The sequence below is a fragment of the Callospermophilus lateralis genome, chromosome 14 (genome assembly GCF_048772815.1).
Source record: "Callospermophilus lateralis isolate mCalLat2 chromosome 14, mCalLat2.hap1, whole genome shotgun sequence".
NCBI lineage: Eukaryota > Metazoa > Chordata > Mammalia > Rodentia > Sciuridae > Callospermophilus > Callospermophilus lateralis.
In genome coordinates this window covers 52,019,162-52,042,157 of record NC_135318.1, presented here as the reverse complement: position 1 = coordinate 52,042,157, position 22,996 = coordinate 52,019,162, and the positions used below count along the sequence as shown (strand labels likewise).

At 34.2% G+C, this 22,996-nt stretch overlaps 1 protein-coding gene across 5 annotated transcripts in view; it reads right to left on the bottom strand.

Moving 5' to 3' along the window:
• The window catches only part of Aftph (aftiphilin), a 62,931-nt gene that overhangs the window by 15,627 nt on the left and 24,308 nt on the right, over positions 1-22,996 (bottom strand). For all 5 annotated transcript variants that reach the window (XM_076833097.2, XM_076833096.2, XM_076833098.2 and 2 more), the window contains 4 exons: positions 11,951-12,102; positions 8,698-8,824; positions 8,272-8,328; positions 3,419-3,541 (listed from right to left, as the gene is read on the bottom strand). In XM_076833097.2, the coding sequence (XP_076689212.2) occupies positions 3,419-3,541; positions 8,272-8,328; positions 8,698-8,824; positions 11,951-12,102 (459 nt within the window). The remainder of the gene's footprint in view (positions 1-3,418; positions 3,542-8,271; positions 8,329-8,697; positions 8,825-11,950; positions 12,103-22,996) is intronic.

Sequence of the window (22,996 nt, the reverse complement as noted above, 5' to 3'; positions counted from 1 at the left end):
TTATGTAAGATGTATCTTGGGAAATAGGGGATTTCTCTGTGTTATCTTTGCAACATTCTATGAATCTATAATTATTTCAAATAAGTTTTTAAAATGCTGGTAAAAGTTTAGTTTAAAATCTGTCTTGGCAATATTAATAAACATTTAGAAAAGACCTTTTTTGAACTCATCCCAGAAAACAAAACTAAGCAGTCCAGCAGATTCAACTTATTCCACTTTTGGATCAATAAGACCTTTTACTTATATTCAATGAATGGATGGACAAAACCTAGATTTGTGCAATAACAAATTTTCTGGATGAATGAAGCAAACTCTGTAATATGTTCTATCTAAATAATGTCAAGGAGGTGGGTACTAAGAAATATCTCAGTGGTTTGTTGGAATATTAGCTCTCTATACAGGTATATGGCATTTTGAGGACACAACCAAAATTATAAGAATGGGTATGAACATAAATCAACATTTAGCAGGAATGAAGATGAAAAACAATAGGTAAGCAAAAATTGGCTACTGACATTTACAGGTAAGGAAACTCAAAGAGAAAGCACTGGGATGAAGCATTTTAAAACAACTTGAAATAATGTGGTATAAATGATTCTATGATTAAAATGATTAATGCAGAGACAAAAGCACTTTGAAAACAAGGTCATAACAAAAAGAACAAATATGCAGAATGGAAACAGATTTGGATTTTAGTCCTAGTGGTACCACTAATGTATGATTTGGGGCAAGTCATTCAGTTTTTCCAAATATTCTCTTTCTGAAAAAAATGGATTATGGTATTAGATATTTTCTTCTTCTAGTTTTAAAATTCTGATTCACAACTAAAAAAGTCACATCAAGCAGCCCATGAGAAGTTGCTAGTGGGGACTAATTTTATTACTGCTTGTCAGAAATATTGCTGTATTGCGGTGAATAATGTGTGGTTTAAGTATTTATTGAGGGGGCAAGCAGTAATGGCACTGCGAATAATGTGACCTTTAAATTCAGTGTAGAGCTGGGTGTGGTGGTATTTGCCTGTAATCACAGTAGCTTGGGGAGGATGAGGCAGGAGGATCGTGAATTCAAAGCCAGCCTTAGCAATTCAGTGAGACCCTGCCTCAGTAAAATGTGAACAAGGGCTGGGAGGGTAGCTCAGTGTTAAGCACCCCTGGGTTCAATCCCTTGCACTCCGCCCACCAAAAAAAGAAAAAAAAGACAGTGAATAAAAACAAAAGCTATCAGTATTACACATGAGCTGTCTTTTCAGGTAAAAGTATCTCAGAAAAATACCATTAACAATTATTAATAAGTATTTTAATTCCTTAAGAAGAGATACAATGGTTACAAGAAATCTAAGCCAGTCTGAAAATAAAAAAATCCAACACAACCAAATTCAATGGGTATCAAAACTGGGACAGAACGCGAAGATCCAAAAGCACTGTCATAATGGGAATTATACAACATTGCTGGTTGGAGGGGTGGGAAAGAAAAAATTAGGTACTGAACACAGATTTTTCTTGACACATTTTAGTAAGCTTCTAGTACTATGGGATAGAGCTATTTCATTTGGAAAATATGACTACTGGGAAGATGTTAACAGTATTACTGCATGACCAAAAATAAAAACTAAATTATATGGCATGCCAAAGACTAGTGGAAATATCATTTTATATAAGGAGAATCTTTACAATGCACTTCAGATGTTAACTATTTTAACCTGAATCAGAGATGGAGCCAAGCAAGGGTCATAAAATTCAGTGGTGGAGGTCAGACATCTTACAGAATTCTAAATTAACACATGTTCTCTATTATATCATGTGGAATATGCTTTTAATCAAGTCAAAATCAAACTATATAAAAGATGACAAGCTGTGAGGTATGCATAAAATGAATGTGTAAGATCAAATCAACAAGGGGCAAAAATGACAGGCAACAGCTAACTCCAATAAAATATGCAATAGCTTATGGGGCTGAACATGTGGAAGTAGTTGGCTGAAGAGAGGAAGAAGGCAAGCAAAACTTAGCAATAAATGTTTCAGTAAGAAAGCTTTATTTTCAGTAAATGTCCCAAGTAGTTACTTTCCTAATACCTTATACTAGAAATAAGAATGTTGACAGAGTAGAAGTGGAAATGTACTATGGGAGAGATAATTTTGGAATATTCACAGATAGGCAGGGTTGTGATAGCAGTTGATAGCCAGAAGGCAATGAAAGGAAAGTTAACTAAGATTCTACCTAATGAGATATTTTGCTGAAGCCACCTTGTCTGCTTGCCCAACCATCAGTAAAGCCAAGCACTGTAGACGTCAGATTACCTTGTCCACTAATTTTGTGCCAGTAATTCAATGGCTTCAAATTGATGCCCAAGAATAACCACCGTGGTATGCAGCAGTAACATTAGATGTTTCTTGAAACACAAATGAGACGTGGACCTATGCATCATTTTCTAATGTTCTTAAAAATACTGATTCTACAGGAGTGCTTTTCTCCCCTGCCCCTGCAAAAGGGTCTTGGGGCCAAGTAAATTTGAGAAATGAGTTAGAATTAAATAGGATTATTTACTACATGACTCCTCAGAATCTTTACTGTGTGTGTTGCTAGTCTTCAAGGGTGGATTTGGAGGTATAAGAATTATTTCCCAATTATTTTACCCTGGAACCTTATTTTAGTAGACCATTGCTGGGGATTTGTGTTCAATGGAATACACATTTTGGGCAAAGCTATTCAAATGTACATTTTTGTATTAGATACTATTGAAGATGGTATTTAAGCTTAAGAAATGACACACATGGCAAGAACATGGTTTAGAAATGTTAGTGTTCACTAACAAAACAATGTTTAACCAGCACTGAGTCAGTTTCTAATTTGATGTGAGAAGAGTAAGCAAGCCAAAAGGCCTATTTTCTCCAGATACAAAGTGAGAGGGCAGACTTTAATATAAGCATACTGAACTTGTGCTTAAATGTGCCAAAGAAGTAAAGCGTAAGAAAGGTAAGACAGCTTTTGTTGCTTTCTAAATTTTTAAAGGATTTCAGGAAAAATATACTATAATAGAACTGAAGAGTTGGTATAAATGCATTTTTTTCCCATTTTTTTTTTAATTTTGGCACTTACCAGATTTGAGTCGGTAATTATGATCATATAATATTCAAACTGCAATATACTTTTGAGATCCCTTCTTCAAACTCTTCATTTTATAAGTCAAGAGACTAAGGCATGTGCTGGTTTAAAAACTTACCCACAATTACCCTGTTTTCATATTATGCCTTTCTGTTTTTGAAAAGTAGAGATAATTTGCTCATTGTATTCCAAGGAATGTTATTAACAATCAATACTATGTCCATCATCAAAACAAAGTAATATAGTAAGGAAAAAGTACATGTGGACATGTGTGAATATATGCAAAACACATCTGTATAAATATGGATATTTTTACCTGGAATTGATCAGATGTACATGTGTTCATCTCTGGTGTCAAGGTGGTTGTCTGACCAATGGAAGCAATTTTTTCTGCGGCAGAGAGTGGTTTCAATGGTTCCTTGGTGGGCTCTAACATGCCCTGAAAAAGGTATATTAGACATTAATGGATGGGTGGGGGGAAATCAACCCATAAACTTTTTAAAAAAATTACTGTATTTCACTGAATTATCATCACCACCCTGTTTTTTCAGTCCAAAAATTGGTTTATAACCTTTCACTGTATAATTACCATATGATATAATTAATTTGACTTCCTGCTTAAAAAGTAAACAGAACAGCAATTTATTCATATGAATGCACATTCATCTCCTGCACTGTGAGCTGGGAGCCTAGAATTCTCAGTGCACCACAGTCTGTATATTTCCAAAGCTCACTCGTGTGGTTTGTTTTAAGAGTTGCAGTACGAATGGTAAACATAAGAGTGGCATCAAGGAGGGCATAAAAATGAAACCAATGATAGAAGCCAGAATCTTTCAATACAGAAGATTACATTTTGTAGTTTATACTTTGCAACACTGTAATAAATTTCTCAAGTGTAATATTTCAACTATAATACATAAATCAACGTGTTAATCTTTTATTTTCCAGACCAGAAAAATGTTTGCTAAACTGTTATGATGAAATGGTGTACATCCAATTCACAACAGCCAAACTATGAAACCAGCTTAGGTGTCTGGTCAGTGGATGAATGGATAAAATAAAATATGGTATATGTGCACAATGGGGTTTTATTCAGCCATAAAGAGGAATTAAATTGTCATTGTAGGAAAATGGATAGAATTTGAGAACATTATGTTAAGCACAATAAGCCAAACTCAAAGTCATATGTAGAAGCTAAAGAGGAAAAGGTGTATAGGTGTGGTTGGTGTGTTGGTATGTGTGTGTGTGTGTGTGTGTGTGTGTGTGAGAGGAATCTCATGAAAACTGAAAGGCGATCAATAAAGGAAAGGGACGGGGGGTGGGGGAGATAAGGAGAAATACCAGGGAATGATATTGATCAAATTATATCATTATATCATGTGCATGTATGAATATATAACAATGAATCCCACCATTATGTGTATTGATTTAGACACTCAATTTTAATATATATTCATGAGTATGCTGTGCATCCTAATCTTGCACCAAAGACAGTTTAGTAATACCAGTACTATTCTTCTTCTTCTTCTTTTTTTTTTTTTTAAGAAAAAGCTTCACATAATAATGGTCACATCCTCCTTTTTTGAAGAAAAAAAATTGGCATAAAATTGTGCACTGAAATAAGCTGAAAACAAATGAAGCTTACTTGGAAATTACTAAAGATATTTTAATTACAGAAAATCTTGTAGCATTGTAATAGAAACTATTTTATAATCATAACTTTATAACCAAGTGTTTTTGAAGCCAGATCTTATATTTTATTTAAAAATTTTTTTTTTTAGTTGTTGATGGTCATTTATTTTATTTTTTTATTTTTATGTAGTGCTGAGAATCGAACCCAGCGCCTCACACATGCTAGGCAAGCACTCTACCACTGAGCCACAACCCCAGCCCCAGATCTTATATTTTAAATCAGACATTTTAAAGAGCATATTTATTACTGTCACACAAAAGCATACATGCAACTTGGGATGAGGATGTGGAAAGAATCTAACACATCTTTTTTTTCGGGGGGTACTGGGGATTGAACCTAGAGGTGCTTAACCACTGAGCTACATCCTGAGCCCTTTTTAAAACTTTATTAGAGTCAGGGTCTTGCTGAGTTGCTATGGGCCTAAGTTGCTGAGACTGGATTTGAACTTGTGATCCTCCTGCCTCAGCTTCCCGAGCCACTGGAATTACAGGTGTGCACCACCACACCTGGCAATGATGATTAAGAATGAAGTTGTAGGAAAGGGCCACTTTTGTATGCTTGGAGAAGTGAGAGCTGATTCTATTTTGTGATGTCTACATCCTTTAGTATCAACTTAGTGTTTGATCTTGGACTCCAATGAGGTATTTGGTTTTATTTTGTGTATGTGGTGTTGGTGTTAGAACTGTGGACATTGTGTATGCGAAGCAAACATTCTACCACTGAGCTTCACCTCCTCCACTAAGGCACTTGAGTTAGTATTTAGTTTCTTAGACTGGCATGGTAGAGACACTGCCATTTCAGAGGGTAAACCATCTTATATGTTCCAATGGCTTCTGAAGAAAGACATTCTGGATGGGTATAGAAATGGGGGGTGGGGGATCAACATTTTGTATCAACAAAACAAAAAATGGATAATCCAGGCTACTGACCTAAAAAGAGTGAAGCTTTACATATTTAGAAATAATATTTGATAAGTTCCTGACTATTTATCAATTAAAGGTTAAATTCCAGACAAAAGCCATCCTTAACTGAGGGGGAAAAAAAAAAAATCAAAGTTGACAAGTCAGTAATGCTAGAATCTGTAAATTTCTAAAAACATGCTTTCAGAAAAACCTCACTCCCTGTAAAACAGGGACTAAGCTAACGAAAGCAACTCACAGATTCAATTCTTTATAACAGATTCAATTCTTTATAACAGTATACGTGAAAGGTCTTAATCTAGTGGCTAGAAAAATGAAAATAATTTCAAGGTCTAACTCAATACCCTATATATTATATAGGCTCTCTAAAGTGCTCTGATGCAAGAATATACATATGCCAAACAATTACTAGTGTCACCCAAGGCTTCTATTTTAAACCCATCACTTAAGCCAATGGGTTCTCAAACTGTAGTCTCCAAAATCAGCAGTTTGTGTGTCACATGGGAAATTGTCAGATGTGTAAAATCTCAAGTCCCATACTTTAAAACTCTTAAGAAAGAAACAGGAAGTGGTACCCAACAATCTATGTTTTAACAAGTCTCTCAAATGATTCTGATATACATTAAAGTTTGAGAAACAGTGAATTCAATGATGATTTCAGCTGGGCGTGGCAGTGCACGCCTGCAATTTCTGCAGCTGGGGAGGCTGAGGCAGGAGGATCACGAGTTCAAAGCCAGGATCAGCAAAAAGCAAGGCACTAAGCAACTCAGTGAGACCTTGTCTCTAAATAAAATATAAAATAGGGCTGGGGATGTGGCTCAGTGGTCAAGTGCCCTTGAGTTCAATCCCCAGCATCCCCCACCACCAAAATAATGATTTCAGGTACTATTCCTCCAAATGCAATTCAAAGATTATTGACCTATGCATGTGAAATGTACCATGAGGAAAAATTCACATAATTAAAATTTGATATTAGAATATGTTTCAAAATGAATGCCATCACAAAGATAGAGAGAAGATACATTTATATGCACTAAACAAACTTTGGGATTAAGAAAATTATCAATAATAAAGGTGATAAGGTAGAAAAAATAAAACATAAATGTTAGCTCCAACTCCTCTCAAACCTCAAAGAACTGGCTAATGTGGTGAGGCTACACATAAGCAAGAGGTTACTGCCTTCAGCATAATGAATAGAAGCTCCTACAAATGAAATTCCTAGTTCCTGCTCAGATATGACAATCTAACAGCAACCACCTCTGGAGTGTGATTCTTTTAGTGGTGGGAAATCCAAATAACCAAAAAGTTAAATATTCTACAGTATTTACAGTAAAAATACTGTAAAAAATGACCTACAGTAAAAAAGAATGTAGTGCAGGTAACTTTAAAGTATAAGATAACTATTTACAAAGGGGCAGAAATTGGCAAGAAAGCTCAAGCACAGAAAAAAACAAATCTCACAAAACAGAAAAAACCTGAAATGTTTTAATTCAATAACAATTAGTGTTTATTCATGGAAAAAGTTATAGGTTCTAAAAAGGTCAAGTTCCATAGCAAATTCACTTTCACAAGTGCATGTGGGTGGTAAAATTTAAATTCCTATCAATTGTATTTTTTCTATTCTTAAACACAGTATCTTTTTCCTTATTTTACAAGTTATTGGCTCCCATAACTTGAAAATTTTTAGTATGGTAGGATATTTTTATTCACCAAAAACACAAACATCAAACTTTAAAATGTGACTGAGGTTATATAAGGAACCAAACGAAAATGCCTTAGTTTTCTGAGACTACTTGGCATATCTGAAAAAACAAAAATTAATACATTTAAAACAATGGAGAAACTAAGGAACAATTATGGGTCCTAGTTCATTATTGTTTACTATAATTTGGTATTTCCAAGCTTTTATGTACATCCATTGTCTCAATTTTGCATTATTTAAAATTAATAACAATTTGGATTAAAAAAAAAAACACCTTTGAGTTTTCAGATACTTCAGTTTCTTTCAAAATCAAGTTTAGAAGAGAGTTCTTCACAGGTGCATTTTAAAGTTATAAGCACTAATATTACTAAAAATAATTTTCAATTTAAAAACAGTATAGGAAATTATATTCAACTCATTCTACTGTCTTTTTTATTCCTATCCCGCCTCCCTTTCCTTCATTCCCCGTTGTCTAATCCAATCAACTTCTATACTATGCTCATATGAACATGACCAGTATAATTCCACATCATGTTCAACCACAAGAATGGGATCAAAACTGTAATGGGTTGTACCCATTACATACCCCATGTATGTATAATATGTCAAAATACACCCTGCTGTCATGTATATCTAAACCAAAACAAAATTTAAAAAGTATATAATTAATAAAATATTGAAAAATGTCCTGAGAGAGACTAAAGGGGCTTACGATATCAAAAAGGGCATTTTTGTGTGTGTATCACTAAGATTTCGACCCTAATTGTCAACATACACTTGTCATTCTATGTAAGATGATTTTACAGAATAAATGCAGTAATGACAAATACATGCACAGACACTTCTGTACTTACCAATCCTGCTGCATACATGGGCACTATAACAGGCTGCTTCTTATTGCCCGTGAAGAGCTATAAACATATGTTAGAAATAAAGAACATATTTAGTCTCCAAAATATGCTTACAATGCTTTATTACATACATTGTGAATGGATGAATTAATTGTTAAATTGCCCATATGGAGTTGTTTTTTTTTTTTTTTTTTCCAATTCTCCTAGTTCCAATTCTCTCTTTTTATAGTTAAGGGAAAACACTAAAAATGACTTTTTTAAAAAATGGGAAATATTGCTTGGAGAAACATTTAGGTAGATTGATATTTAAAAGTTGGCATACTTAAAACAAACATTTACTTTTCTGAGGAATAGGCTTGTTACGGTTTAACAGAAGTATAAAATTCAAAAAGCATTTGAAAGAATTTTTCAAAGTACTAACAAACTCACAATGTTTCGTGTGTCTATTCCTAAGGAGCACAAAAGCTTCTTGTTGCTATGGGAGCCGCCCCACTGATATCTCAAGCCATGTGCATCATGGATATCCTGTAGTTCGGTCCACACATCCAGCAGTTCTCTGCAAAGACCATAATAAAGCCACCAACAACAGGTTTCATTATGAATGAAACAGTTTTCATTATGAACTTCACTTTTAATATGACCATGACACGTTACACATTCCAATTATCTTATGTCTAACATCGGTGTACAATGGTTATGTGAATGAAATCAAGAGCCATACTTATTAGAAAAGTAACTAATTCATATGAAACAATGCCAGTAATGAGTAGAAATGTAGCCTTTTATTATAAAAGAAAATTAAAGGAAATCACTTAGCATTTCACTACCTTAATATAGCTATTTAATATTTGTGTTTTCTCCTTGAATCTTGATCTACAGAGTTGCAATTATAGCATGTCTATACTTTTGTATTTTTTACATTTTAAGCATTTCCTTGTTTACAAATGTAAAATAGTTCCTCCTTAACTGTGGTTTCACTTTGAGGTTTCAGCTATCCATGGTCAACTATGGTCTGAAATTATTAAAGGGGAAATTCTAGAAATAAAGAATTCATAAATTTTATATTAGGTGCTGTCCTGAGCATTTATGTCACTTCATTTCATCATATAGTTACTGTATCATCTCACATCATTACAGAAGGTGAACTGGATACAATATTTTGATAAATAAATCTGCATAGATTTTATTATAATACATTGTTATAGTTGTTCTATTTTATTATTATTTTAAATCTCTTTTAATACCTAACTTATAAATAAACCTTTATAAATGGTATGAATGTGTAAGGAAAAATGTAGTACTATTTGAAGTTTCAGGCATCCATGGAGTTTTGGAACATATCCCCTGTGGTAAGGATGGACTTTCCCAATGGTTGTGTAATGTTCTATTAGATTGATGCACCATCATTTATTCAGCTACAACCCTACAGTTCTTAAGTTTTTTTGGTGGTTATAGGGATTGAATCCAGGGGCGCTCTATACCCCAGCCCTTTCATTTATTTTTTTACTTTGAGACAGGGTCTTGCTAAGTTGCCAAGGCTGTCCTACTTGCAATCCTCCTGCCTCAGCCTCCTGAGTTACTGTAATCAAAGTGTGTACCACCATGCCAGGCTCATGTTCTTACTGTTCAGCTCTTAGTAAGGTCATGACTCTCTCCCTGTATCTTATGGTGTATGTGTTATTGTAAGTTGTACTACTTCCTTAGAATGAGTCACTTGGAGAGAAAAGACTGAATCCAAGAATATGAATTATTTGTATAAATAGCACATTAAAAATATATACAACTAAATATTTTTAAAACAGCTCAATATAAATCTTTTTTTCCCCCTTCTTTTCTCAGAAATTATCCCAAAACAAAAAACCAAGCAGCAAAACACAATCTCAATCTTCAATAAAATTGAGGGATACCTAAATTCTATATTATAGATACTGAGGTCACAGAGGGATGAAGAAGCAATAACTGACTTAGCCAAGTATCCTTTAAGTATCCTCCCTTCCTGCAGGTCACTCCTTTTAAGAGGCAGAGAATGATAAAATGCAAAAGTACAGCCCAGAAATAAAAATAACTTTAAAATTAAAATGAGAAAAATCAATCTAGACCCTTTAAGATCCAATAATTAACAGGAATTCCCAGAAGAGAAAATAGGTAATGGAAGGAAGGCAATTGTTGAGGTAATAATATAAAAGAAATGCTCAATACTCAATAACAGAAGCCTTTAGATTGAATGATCCTACCTCATAAATGAAAACCAATTCTTATTAAGACACTTTGTTGTGAAATTTCAGAAGGTCAGCAGCAAAAAGAAGATTTTAAACTATAAATTCAATGTGAAAGTAGAATAAAATAAAATTTTGTCTCCCATGTAGTTTTTCCCCTCAGGAGGTTATTAGAAAATGTGCTCCACCAAAATGGGATATAAGCAAAAGGAAGTCTCAAGAGAACACATGGGTAAGAGACCTAGACAGAAATCATTTTAGATATGAGAAAGATAACAGGGAGGAGGAAGAGCTCTTTGTGCTTCAGGAAAAAAAAAAAAAAAAAAGAAAGGAAGGACAACCTGATAGGTTTGCTTACAATTAAAATTATACTAACAGGCTGCTGGAGGATAGGGAAAAACTCAGTAAATGAGAAAGACAGGCAATTACAGCTGGAATATTCCTTATGAGAAATGGCTGGGACCATAAATGTTTCAGATTTTATAGATTTGCCTAGACTGTATCAATTGTGTATCCCTAATCTGAAATGTTCCAAAACTGGAAACTTTTTCTTTTTTTGAGATGGGAACACTATGCATTGACCAGCTGGCCCTGAATGTGTATAAATCCTATATTACAAATGCGGAGGGCTCAAGTGATCCTCCTGCTTTAGCTTCCTAAGTAGCAGGGACTAGCATGAGCCACTTTTGTGTCCAGACAGAATTTTAGAGTATTTCAGATTTTGGACTTTCAGATTAGGGATGCTCAAAGTCCAAGAGAAAGTTAGATAAAGAAAACAGGGGCTTAGCAGTGAACAAAATTTACTTGACCATCATAATAATTATAATATTGAAAATACCAAATTAGAAAAATAACCAAGAACGTAAGTATATCAGGAAGATGAAGGCAGAATAGCAGAGATAAGATCTAAAGGCTTATTTATTGTATTAGGAAATCAAAATATAATACATGCCATTGACTGATTAAAGTACTGACTTAGAAACATCAAAAGAAATAGTTCAAAATAGAGAAGCCAGGCTCAGTGGCACACACCTGTAACCCCAGTGGTTAGGGGGGCTGAGGCAGGAGGGACACAAGTTTGAGGTAAGCCCTAGGAACTTAGCAAGACCCTAAGCAACTTAGGCCCTATCTTGAAATAAAAAATAAAAAGGATGTGGCTCAGAGGTTAAGCACCCCTGGGTTCAATCCCTGGTACCAAAACGAAAAGAAAAAAGTAGGGAATTTTTTCATTATGTCTTTTTTAGAGCTGGGGCACGGTTTGCTAGGGATTGAACCCAGGGCCTCACACATGCTAGGCAAGTACTCTATTGCTGAGTTACATCCCTAGCCCTTCACTGTCAGTCTTTTAACAGAACACGACTAAATTTCAACACAGTAACCTTTTAGATACTTAATGCTATCAGAAAACTTTATATAAATTAGAACCCACAAAACCACATGGTATCTAAAAACTGTCTGCTACTTACCCGCTTTCAGCTAAGGCCTCTCTTGTTTTTATTGGTAAGGTACTTGTTTCCAGCAAGTGCTTCAGGGAAGTAACTTCCTCTTCAGCATCAGGGACAAATATGGAAGGAAAACATGCTTCGAAAATTCGTTCCAGGCGGTTTAGTAAAGCTGTCTGTATCAAAATACCCCCGAAAGTTTATTTACACTTCTCCAATTGTAATAATGTCTTAGTACTATCATTAAAACACACATGCATACACCTTGTCCCTTACTGTAAATGAGTGAGGGAAATCCACCACTCAGGTACAAAAAACACTAAGTGGAAAGCACATAATTACTCATAGAGCAATCATTCTAAAGGATTACCTGAAGTAATCATGATGATGATACAGTAGGTGACAAATGTACCTACACACCAAACACCATATAACTGGGTTCTTTACATTTGTTATATTATTTAATTCATTACAAGAGTCTATATAAAGAAGGTATTATTACTCTACTGTTCAGTGAAAAGTAATATCAAAGTTTGAATAATGTACCCAAAGCCAAACCAAAAACAAACAAAGAAAACCCAGATAGCATTCATATTCTTTCCACCACTACTAATGTACTCCAGACTTAGGGACAATGAGATTGTATGCTTGTGAAAGTATTATGCTATTATAGCTGATCAGGACCTTTTTTTAAAAATAAACACTTGAACTATAAAATCCTTTTTGAAATATTTCTGCTGTTAATAAGTACAAACCAAAGTAGAAAAAAGTCTCAATTTTAACTGATTAGAAATTTAAAAACAGTTTATCATTTTGATGACCTGCACTATCTTCTAGAAATTCTATTTCTCTACTCCTTTGTTGCATGTGTATGTACATTTTAAAACTATCTTGCAAGTAAAGCTTGACTATTCCTATTTTCACCTAAAACAGAAAAAGTTCTTTGAAGTATTCTTATTAGTTCAGACTTACTGGATTTACATTAACTTTTTATTTTTTGGGGGGGGAGTGGGGGAGAACACCAGGTTTATTGCACATGTATAACCTATATAAACGTTTTTTCCTATTTTCGTAACTATACCACAGATATAAGCAAGATATTTTCAAACTCAGCCCAATTCACTATTTAAACATCAAAGCGGAATACAAAATGTTAATGAATTAAAACCTGCTGGAAGATTAAATGTACTATTGAGTTGATGCCAAATATATATATATTTTAAAATGCCACATCATGGTAGTTCCCCCCTGCCAAATCATTAAAAAAAAATAATAATAATGCTTGATTTTTGTTGTCTAGTATAGTCAGAAGCCTGAAAAAATTTCATAAACACATTTTCCAAACCGAAGTTTCTCTTTAGGAAGCTGAACCAGAACAAAAAAATTTAACACTGAATAATTAGTCTCAAGGCACTCTCCTGCTAACTCTACAAAAGTTACTCTGACACCTTCATTATATTCATTGTGTGATGGGAAAAGGTTCTCACTCTCAATTATGAACCCTAAAGTAAAGGGTAGACTCAAGATCCCAAGGCTTCTGAAACTTGAGTGCGTCAAGGGGACCCAGCACTTACTTGCTTCAACAGAGGGAATGGACAGATATTACTTTTAAAGGGATCAGATAACTTCCTAATTGGAAACCTGATAAGCACTGGCTCCTCCTGGACATGAAAGGTAAATAAAAAACTAACATATGGCCAAATTTTATTTCTCTGTAAATTAAATCTTTCTTGTATCTTCTCTGTTATCTTTTTAAAGGGCAGAGTAGGAAGCTTACCACCTGGAGAAAGAAATGACCCTAAAACATACTAAATCAGCTGGGCATTATTACATATAAAGCGTAACTATGAAGAAATTCTCAAAGGAGTGGAAAGTACTTGAGGAAAAGAAACACATTAATCACCTTAATTTACTTCTTCTACAACCTTTTCCCACAAAAGATATAAATTACATGAACATTTTTAAAGATCGTTTCATATATCTTTAGGGTTAGATCTAAAATTTGACTGCTTCAGATCTTTTGTTGAATAAGATAGAGTTAGAGCTGGCAATCTTTTCAATATAAAGTCAAAGAATAAACATTTTGGGTTTTGCAGTCCATTCATAAACAAATGTGGGTATGTTCCAGTGAAACTTTATTTGCAAAAACAGGCAGGACAGATTTGTCCCCTGGGTCATACTTTGCCAACCCCTGAAGTAAAGCAATAAGTAAATATCAAATAACCAGAATCCACTAACAGCATCACCAAGAAAGCAGTTAACAGAATTAACAAAGGTTTTGATAAATTTAAATTTGTTCTGGCATTTTTACTTTTTAAAGTGTATCAACTTCCAGCTCTCCATGAGACCAATTTGATGGTAAGGGCATCCTATAAAAATAATTTTTACTACTCTCTTGTTCATGGCAACAAATGATGCCAAATTTAATTTATTACTAGTTAATTCCAGTAAGTAAATGCATGATATAATTACAACACTTTGACAGAAGGCTACAGACCCAGAGGCTTATGATTCACTTATAACCTGGAGATATCTAGGTCTACCAGTGTGTGTTGAGGTGGCAACTTTGATCATTTCTACTCCCCTTATACAGATGATACTTTAACGGCAGCCTACTCGGGAATAAAACAGAGTTAAAACTAGGCTCAAGGTGCTGGAATGTAGCTCTGTGTACAGCGTTTGCTTAGTATGTGTGATTACCCAGAGTTCAGTCCTCAACACACACATACACAGAAAACCAACCAACCAAGCACACACTAGACTCAAAGCTCACTAAGAAAGTTTCTCTAATGAAACTCAGTCAATTAATTTCTACCATATTAGGATGTAATAAAAAAATTAAATCTACATACTTTGTTTCCTTTCCAAGATCTTCCTGTTGAGTATATATGGATGGGGGAGAAAACACCTAGTTTTCAAGTATCTGTTCTTCAAAGAGCCTCTTATTGAAAGAGAATCTGTAACTGCTTCTCTTGCAGATTTTAAACTTTGGATATTGGTGATTGGCATTTGTGAGTTAAGTCTCAATTATATTATGAAACACAAAGTGTACAAAGCATACAGTAGATGCATTTAAGAGTAATTTGCTTCCCCCAAAGCACAATAAATTTAAAAGTTCAAAAATATAATGGAACATAGTCCCAATAACTTGGTAAGTAGAACAGGTTATAAGAATACAACACATATGATACTCAGAAAAAGAGAAACTAATCTACCATAAAAAAGAGTCATTTGTGTCTTTCAAGACAGATTTTCCAAGAAACTGTAAATAGACACTAATTAAGAAAATAAAAAACAAACAAAAAAATTGTTAGTTTGAGCAAAATATTGAGTATCTCTTACCAAACTAGTCAATAAAGTAAAATATTGTACTTGGATTTGTTCTAACATTTATGAATAAAAAGGAATTTTGTTTATATTACTTCTGTTTCTCTACACAGAGGTTTACTCCTGGTTTTGATTCAATGATAGCACTGTTCATTTTTTTTGGTGGTGGTGCTGGGGGTTAAACTCGGGGCCTTGTGCATGTGAGGCAAGCACTATACCAACTGAACCATAGTTATAACTCAGCCCTCATTTTTTTTTTAAGTTTGTAGCTGAATTACTCAGAAAAAGGTTACATCGAATAGTGTCATTTATTAATATATTCCAGTATATAAAGAATGTATTAGATGTATAATTCCAAAAAATTATATCTTATTATTTAGAATTAGTGATCAAGTCTGACTAGCTGATCTCTGCTTTCCTTACGCAGATAAGGCAGCAAATATAAAGCAAACAAAATCAGTATAACCCATTTCAGGAAAGTGAGAAACTAAATTCAACAAAAGATCGAAAGATGTTCTTGAACATACTCAAGCTGTAAAAGCCTTATTTGGTGCACTATAGTTTTGGTTTAATGTTTACATAGTGCTTCCCATGAGCCAGGCATTATTCTAAATTCCTTAAAAATACCAGCTCATTGAAGTTTCATAAGAACCATACGAGGAAAGTAATATTATTATTCCCATTTTTTGGATGAGAAAAATGGAGCAGGGAGAAGTTAAATTAACTTGCTTCTGGTCACGTGCATATTAAATGGGGAAGGTGAATCCTAAATCAGGAGGCATAGTCTCAGAGTAGGTGCTCTTAAACCACTATAATATGTTGTTATCAAAGCAGTTCTAGGTTTAATTTCTGAAAATTACAGGAGGGTTAAGGGAATGAACTATGTCTTATTCTTGAGTTTCTAGTATTGAGGTTTCTGCCTACTGTTAATATAGGAATCCTAACTAAATCAAAGTGCTTTGGGGGGGGGAGCATTTTTGTTTAGGATTGTTAAGGGCATCATAGTTCTATTTATGAAAGTATATCTTATTATAAGTCATCTAAATCATCATTTTATTTTATTGAGTACCGGGGATTGAACTCAGGGGCACTCCACCATTGAGCCACATCCCCAACCCTATTTTGTATTTTATTTAGAAACAAAGGTCTCTGTGAATTTGCCATCCTCCTGCCTCAGCCTCCTGAGCTGCTGGGATTACAGGCATGCACCACTGTCCCCAGCTCTAAATCATTCTTGTAGGTAGGTAGAATATATTTATATAATTATAATGTATTGATAACAATAGTCTAATGCTTTCTATGTGATTTACTATGCTTAATGCTGTACATATAACACTTGAGGAATCTTCTAAAAGAAACACCTCAGATAAGTATTACTGTCTCTACGTTACAGATAAAAAAACTGAAACTCAGGGAACTTTAATTAATCAGAGTTTTAGTACTGGTATTGTGCATAGCAAGAATTTGACCCAAAGTCTGACTCCAAGGCCTACATTCCTTTCACCAAATCATGCTTTTACTTAAATTTTGTGATCTTTCAAACATTTCCAGCCATTAGACAATGGATCCCTTGTTAAGTACTGTGATGATGATCGTATTTAAAAAAGCAAACAATTTCATCTAACAGTTGTAAACATTTACTAAAGAGTCAGTGTTGCATTCTAAATGAATATGAAGGTAATAAGTGCACACACACTTAGCAGTCTAAATATTTAGCTGAGGCCACAGTATTAACTAAATGGCACACTAAGTACAAAAACATTCACACAAATTACCTGCATTTTAAATACCTTTAACTCCAAAGTATAAAAAAGAGAAAACGTCATTGATTCTCCCTTAACTCCATGGAATAAGGAAACTGGTGACGGGTTAGCTGAATACCAGTTTATATAAATCATGTCATTCCACGTACACATGTACCAAATTCTAAGTCTGACAAACAGGAGCACATCTGGCTATTAAACACTTTAAGAAATGGGACTCTGTTAAATGTAGGGTTGAAAAATCAAATGCTCTTCAAGGCAGGTGCCAGACTTCCCTTTTATTTTTCCTTAGTATTCAATGCTATGAAACCAATTAGTCCAGGAAGTCTGCTGTTGCACAAAAGTGCACTTAGATTCATATGCATTCTTATCTGTCAAAACCATTCTGAAAATGAGAACTAGCCCAAAGCAGGAGCTTTTTCTCTCAAAATAGCTTGAAAGGTGAGTATGTTGCCAGGAGCCAGAACTAGAGGTACTGCTCCACAAATTTTGATTTGTCTCTCTCTCTCTCTTTCCATGGTTAACCAACAATATAGTTAGCAACACTATTTCCTGTACCTTTGAGAACCATTTCTCAAGAAGTTTGTTTCTGAGGTTATTCAGTAACAGTTATTCAGTAACAGTTAACATACACTGAGCACTATGTACAAAGTGCTGTGCTAAGCATCTTTACAGGCATAATTTCATTTATCCTCATAACAAAAGTTTTAAAGTCAGTACAATAATATTCTTGTATGCCCCCCTCCCCCATTCAAGCTAGGCATTGAACACAAGAACTCATAAATGCTAGGCAAGCACTCTATTATGGAGCTCACCCATTGCTGATAGTATTATTCTGTAAATCTTGAGGCTCAGGGAAGTTGCTCATGTAAGTTACTCCAAATCCCTGGAACTAACAGCATGACTACAGAACCTTCTTTTAATCACTATGCCATATACCTAGGGTCCACGACACTTTTAGGGGCCCACAAAAATGCTTTAGTATTTAATATTAATAATAATCATATTTACTTAAAGTCATAAAATATAATTTGAAAAATCTTTTATGGAGAAGTTTATGAAAGTCGTCATGCAACCCTTGGCTATACCACAGCTCCAAAGGTACACACGCTACCTCAGCCACTCGACTAGCTGGGATTACAGATGTGTGCCATAGCACCCAATCACCCAATGGAATAATTAATCAAAGAGTGCAAAACATTATACATAAATTCACTTTTACTCATTCCCAGTTCTGTCATCTTTCTATGTCTGGGGATAGAGAAGAAAGTCCTATGGTATATAAGCAGTCATTTCATCTATTGGTGCAAATAAGCTGTATTATCTAATGCATACTCAAATGGTATGTTTTAGTCACAAACAGGTTACAGGTTTTCCAAAATCCTGAAGCAATATATGGATATATGGCATTCCCTCTTGGGATGATAATTTTATTCATCAACTTGACTCACCCATGGGGTGTCCAGACGTTTGATCAAATATGTGAGTGTGTTTCTGGATGTGATCAACATTTGGATTTAGACTGGAAGACTGAATAAAGCAGACTGTCCTCTCTAACATGAGTGGCCCTTGTCCTATCAAAGACCTGAATAGAACAAAAACACTGAGTAAGAGGGAACTAGTCCTACCTGACTTTCTGAATAGAGACATCAATCTTTTCCTGCCTTTGGACTTAAGTGAAAAATTGGTTCTTCTCTTTTTTGGGGGTGAATAGGTGTGGGTACTGGGGATTTAACCACTGAGCCACATTCCTAGCCTTTTTATTTTTGACGCAGAGTTTGCTTAGTTGCTTAAAGCCTAGCTAAGTTGCCCAGCTGCCGCCTGACTCAGCCTCCTGAGTCACTGAGATTACAGGTGTGCATCTCCACACCTTTGGCTCTACTAGTTCTCAGGCCCTCACATCAGAATGGAACTGTATCAGCTCTCAAGTCTCCAGCTTCCTGACTCTCTTTTGGGACTTCTCACTCTCCAATCAATCAATTTATTTCTTCCTTCCTTCCCTCCCTCTCCTTCCTCCTTCCTTCCACTAACACCCCCCCCCCCCCCCGCCAATCCCATTTATTGGTTCTCTTTCTCTGGAGAACCAAATACATCTCAATTTTATAAATGACTAAATTGGGGTATAAAATGATAAATTATACTACAAATCTAATTCACCTTTCCAGAGGGGTACATAAAATCCAGCATCTTAGGAGTCTATCTAGATTCTGCTTCTTAGGCAACTCAAATGCCTATCTCCTTTAAAGTACATATTTAAGATAACTGTTAAAATTCCTTCGTATTTCCAGTTAGTTTTCCTTTCTTGCTTAGGAACAGAAGTTGATTAATGCCAATAGTTTCGATATTGATAGCATTAGGTCTTGCACTTAAGTGGACCTTTAGAAGAAACATAAAATCCACTGAGTAATTTAATCTTCCATTTAAGACGATATCTTATGTCTTACCACTATTAAAAATTAAGTAAGATATCAAGTACAATCCACCTGTATATTTACCAATTCCTAATTTCAAGCTATCTAAAAAGAGGGACCAATTTACCAAGTTCAAAAAAGATGATCTGCTCTTTTTGCACAATTTCTGGATAAATCTAATAAGAGTATTTCTATCTATTTTAGAACTAAAGACCAGAATGTCAAATTTTCTGAGGGAAAAATAGCAAAAGGAAATGCTATCCAAATAAGGAAAGCAAAGATCCTTAAAGGCCAAAATCTTAAAGTCTTAGTTTCTTTGTTGCTTGCTTCTATTTCAATCATAAGTCCAAATGTTCACCCACAGAAGAGAAAACTGGCACACAATCTTGGGTAAATGATTAAACAAATCAAGTTGAAAATGTAGAATTGGTTACATTCCATTGGAGAATGTGGACTTTCTGGTGGAAAAAAAAAAACCCAGAAATTTAACCTCAAAATAGCACAAATCAAAGAATTAGCGATTTTCTTCTTTTCCTTTTTTGTGACATTCATAGTTCTTAAACCTTTCATTTCTTCCTTTTCCCAGTAGTACTACAAATTAGATGGCTAATAACAAAAAATGATTTATAGCCTCTCTTTCTAGAGGAATTTTTAATATAAAGATTATTTAACAATTACCTAAATTCTCAAGTAACATTCAAAGTGATATTTTAAAAACTTATAAAAGTTCAGAGTGCAATGTAATGCTTATGACATTATCTCTTTCACCATACATCTAAGAAAAAGGCATCTTGGCTATTTTAATCAAAATTCCTTTCTAAAACATTAAAAGACCAAAAAAATAGAAAATGTTTTAACATTATAATTTTCTTTTGAGGGAAAACAAAAGATAAGGAGGATTTGCTGTGCTTGTTATTTTTGTTTTGTTTTAAATCTTAGCCCAAAAATTAACAATAGGGCTGGGGTTGTGGCTCATGATAGAGCACTTGCCTAGCATGTGAGAGGCACTGGGTTCGATTCTCAGCCCCACATACAAATATATGAATAAAATAAAAGTCCATTGATGTTTAAAAAAAAAAAAGTAAAGAAAAGTTTTGACCTCTTTGTGATTTGTAAAATGGAGATTTTTTTTTTTTTTTTTTTTGCAGTGCTGGGGATTGGATCCAGGGGCTCGAGCATGCTATGCAAGTGCTCTGCCACTGAGCTACACCTCTAGTCTACTACTTGTCTTTTTCCAGTTCCCCCAGTCTACTACTTGTCATTCATAAGAATGTTAAAAGAGAATGAAATATATCAGATTCTGAGTTCTCAGAAAAAAATTATTCACTAAAAGGATAATATCTTTTTTCTCAGTAATGAGGTATGCTGGACCATCGGCTGACAATTAATTTGACTGAGAACATTTTTTGAATTTGAAAAATTTCTTGATTGAATTTTCCCCACCTAAGTAACAAATAATTGCAATAAGTCTGAGAAAGATATATTTATTGAAACTTTATTTATGGTAGTTTAAGTTCATAGTAGACTTTAAAAAAAAAAGGTGCTAAAAAATATGGACCTGGATGTTACATACCAAATATAGTGAAAAGAGGGAAAAAACCTGAAATGACACCTATATTTGTCTGATTTTACAAAACAAAGAACTGCCTTCCACCCCTGTTTTAACTGAATTAATTGAGCTATGAATTCTAAAATACTCTAAAAGACCCTTACAACCTTCTGCTAAGCACAATTTGGACAAAATCACTTGACAGCATTCTCTTTGGGCCACTAATTGTATGTAGGTAAGATTTAAGAGGAGAATAAATCATTTCAATTTTGCCATTAAAAGACCTAATGTTTACTGTCATTAATATGTGAGGATTTCTATTCTGTCCTGGACATTGCAGCAACTAAAAGAAGCATTTAGAGAAAACTGTTAGTAAACCCAATCCCTTCCAAGGACTAGATTAATGTACCATAAATAAAGTTTCAATAATTATATCTGGTCTTGTCAAATGGTAAGACATACCATTTGAGTATGCATTTGATGTTCTGGTCTTCAGTTCTAAGGTTTAAAAACTAAGATAATTACAATGTTATTTAAACATCAGAATCTGAAAGCCAAGAAGAAAGTACAGGCTATGATTCTCCTTTACAATAGCAGGATAAGAATCAAGGTCACTGTTTAATCTTTATCCACTACTGACTCAGTAACTTAGCAGGGTATACCTATTTCCCTACCTCAACTTTCTTCCCAAACTTCCTCCAGTTCCTTCCAGAGTTTTTCCTCTCCAACATCCATCTCCAAATTCTGTCATTCTGTATAACCCATTCAGCAAAAAACAAAAGTCTAGGGCTGAGGTTGTAGCTCAGTGGTAGAGTACTTGCCTAGCATGTGTGAGGCACTGGGTTTGATCCTCAGCACCACATAAAAATAAACACAATAGATACTGTGTCCATGTATAACTAAAAAATATTAAATAAATATATAAAATAAAGATACTATGTTCACCTACAACTAAAAATTAAAAAAAAAAAAAAAACAAGAAAAGAAAAGAAAAAAAAAAGTCTAAGGCCTGAGTCAAACAAATCTTGGAAAGTCTTAATGCATCTTGCCAAATATATGTAGCTTTTGTTTAATTTTTACCAAATATAATCATGCTACAAAATTTTTATTTTCTATGTTTTCACTTATTATCCAAAACCATAAAGCTTTTAAGAAGCTGAATCAAGATTCAAACTCAGCTCTATCAGATTCCATGAAGCCCATTTCATGCTTTATTATCTCTTATATCCAGTTATCAAATTATAAATAAGTAATTTCAATCAACTTATGTGATGCCAAAATTTCCTATTTGAAGGGATCATAGTTTAAAAAATTCACTATCTGATGATGTTAAAAGTTCTAGGGCTATAAATTAAAGATCATTCAATACCAATGTCATCCTATATGCTAGTAAGATGAAACTAAATAGTTTGCAAAGGGTTAGGTCAAAACCCAACAGTCTTCATTTTGCATTATAATTAGTTCACTTCCTGTTTACAATTCCAAGGTTCTGCCTCAATAATAAATTACCTAACAGGAATAATAAACATTAGTCAAACCATGTAATAACTGAACTAGCAAAGTAGACAATTCAGGCACCCAAAGCCAACTGAAAAATGATTAGCTGTGTACATCAACTGGTAATACCATAATTTCCCTAATATCTTTTTGTTAATTGGTTCTTTTTAGTTATACTTAATGTGTCAAAGGTATCAAAGCAATGATGTATAACCATTTCAATTTACATACTTTGGAAATACTTCCAGTTGAAAATTGGTTTCTCAGCAAAAGATAACCAGAGAAATAAAGTTTGTAGATTGCGAATTTACCCATAGTATCTTTTAAAAAAATCAAATGGGCACATTTCTGTAACTATTATTCACATCTTAACATTTTTTTTTATTTTTGCAGTACTTGAGATAGAACCCAGAGGGGTTCTACCACTGAGCTACATCCCCCAAGCCTTTTAATTTTTTATTTTGAGGCAGGTCTCCCTAAGTTGCTGAGGCTGCCCTTGACCTGGTGATCCTCTTGCTTCAGC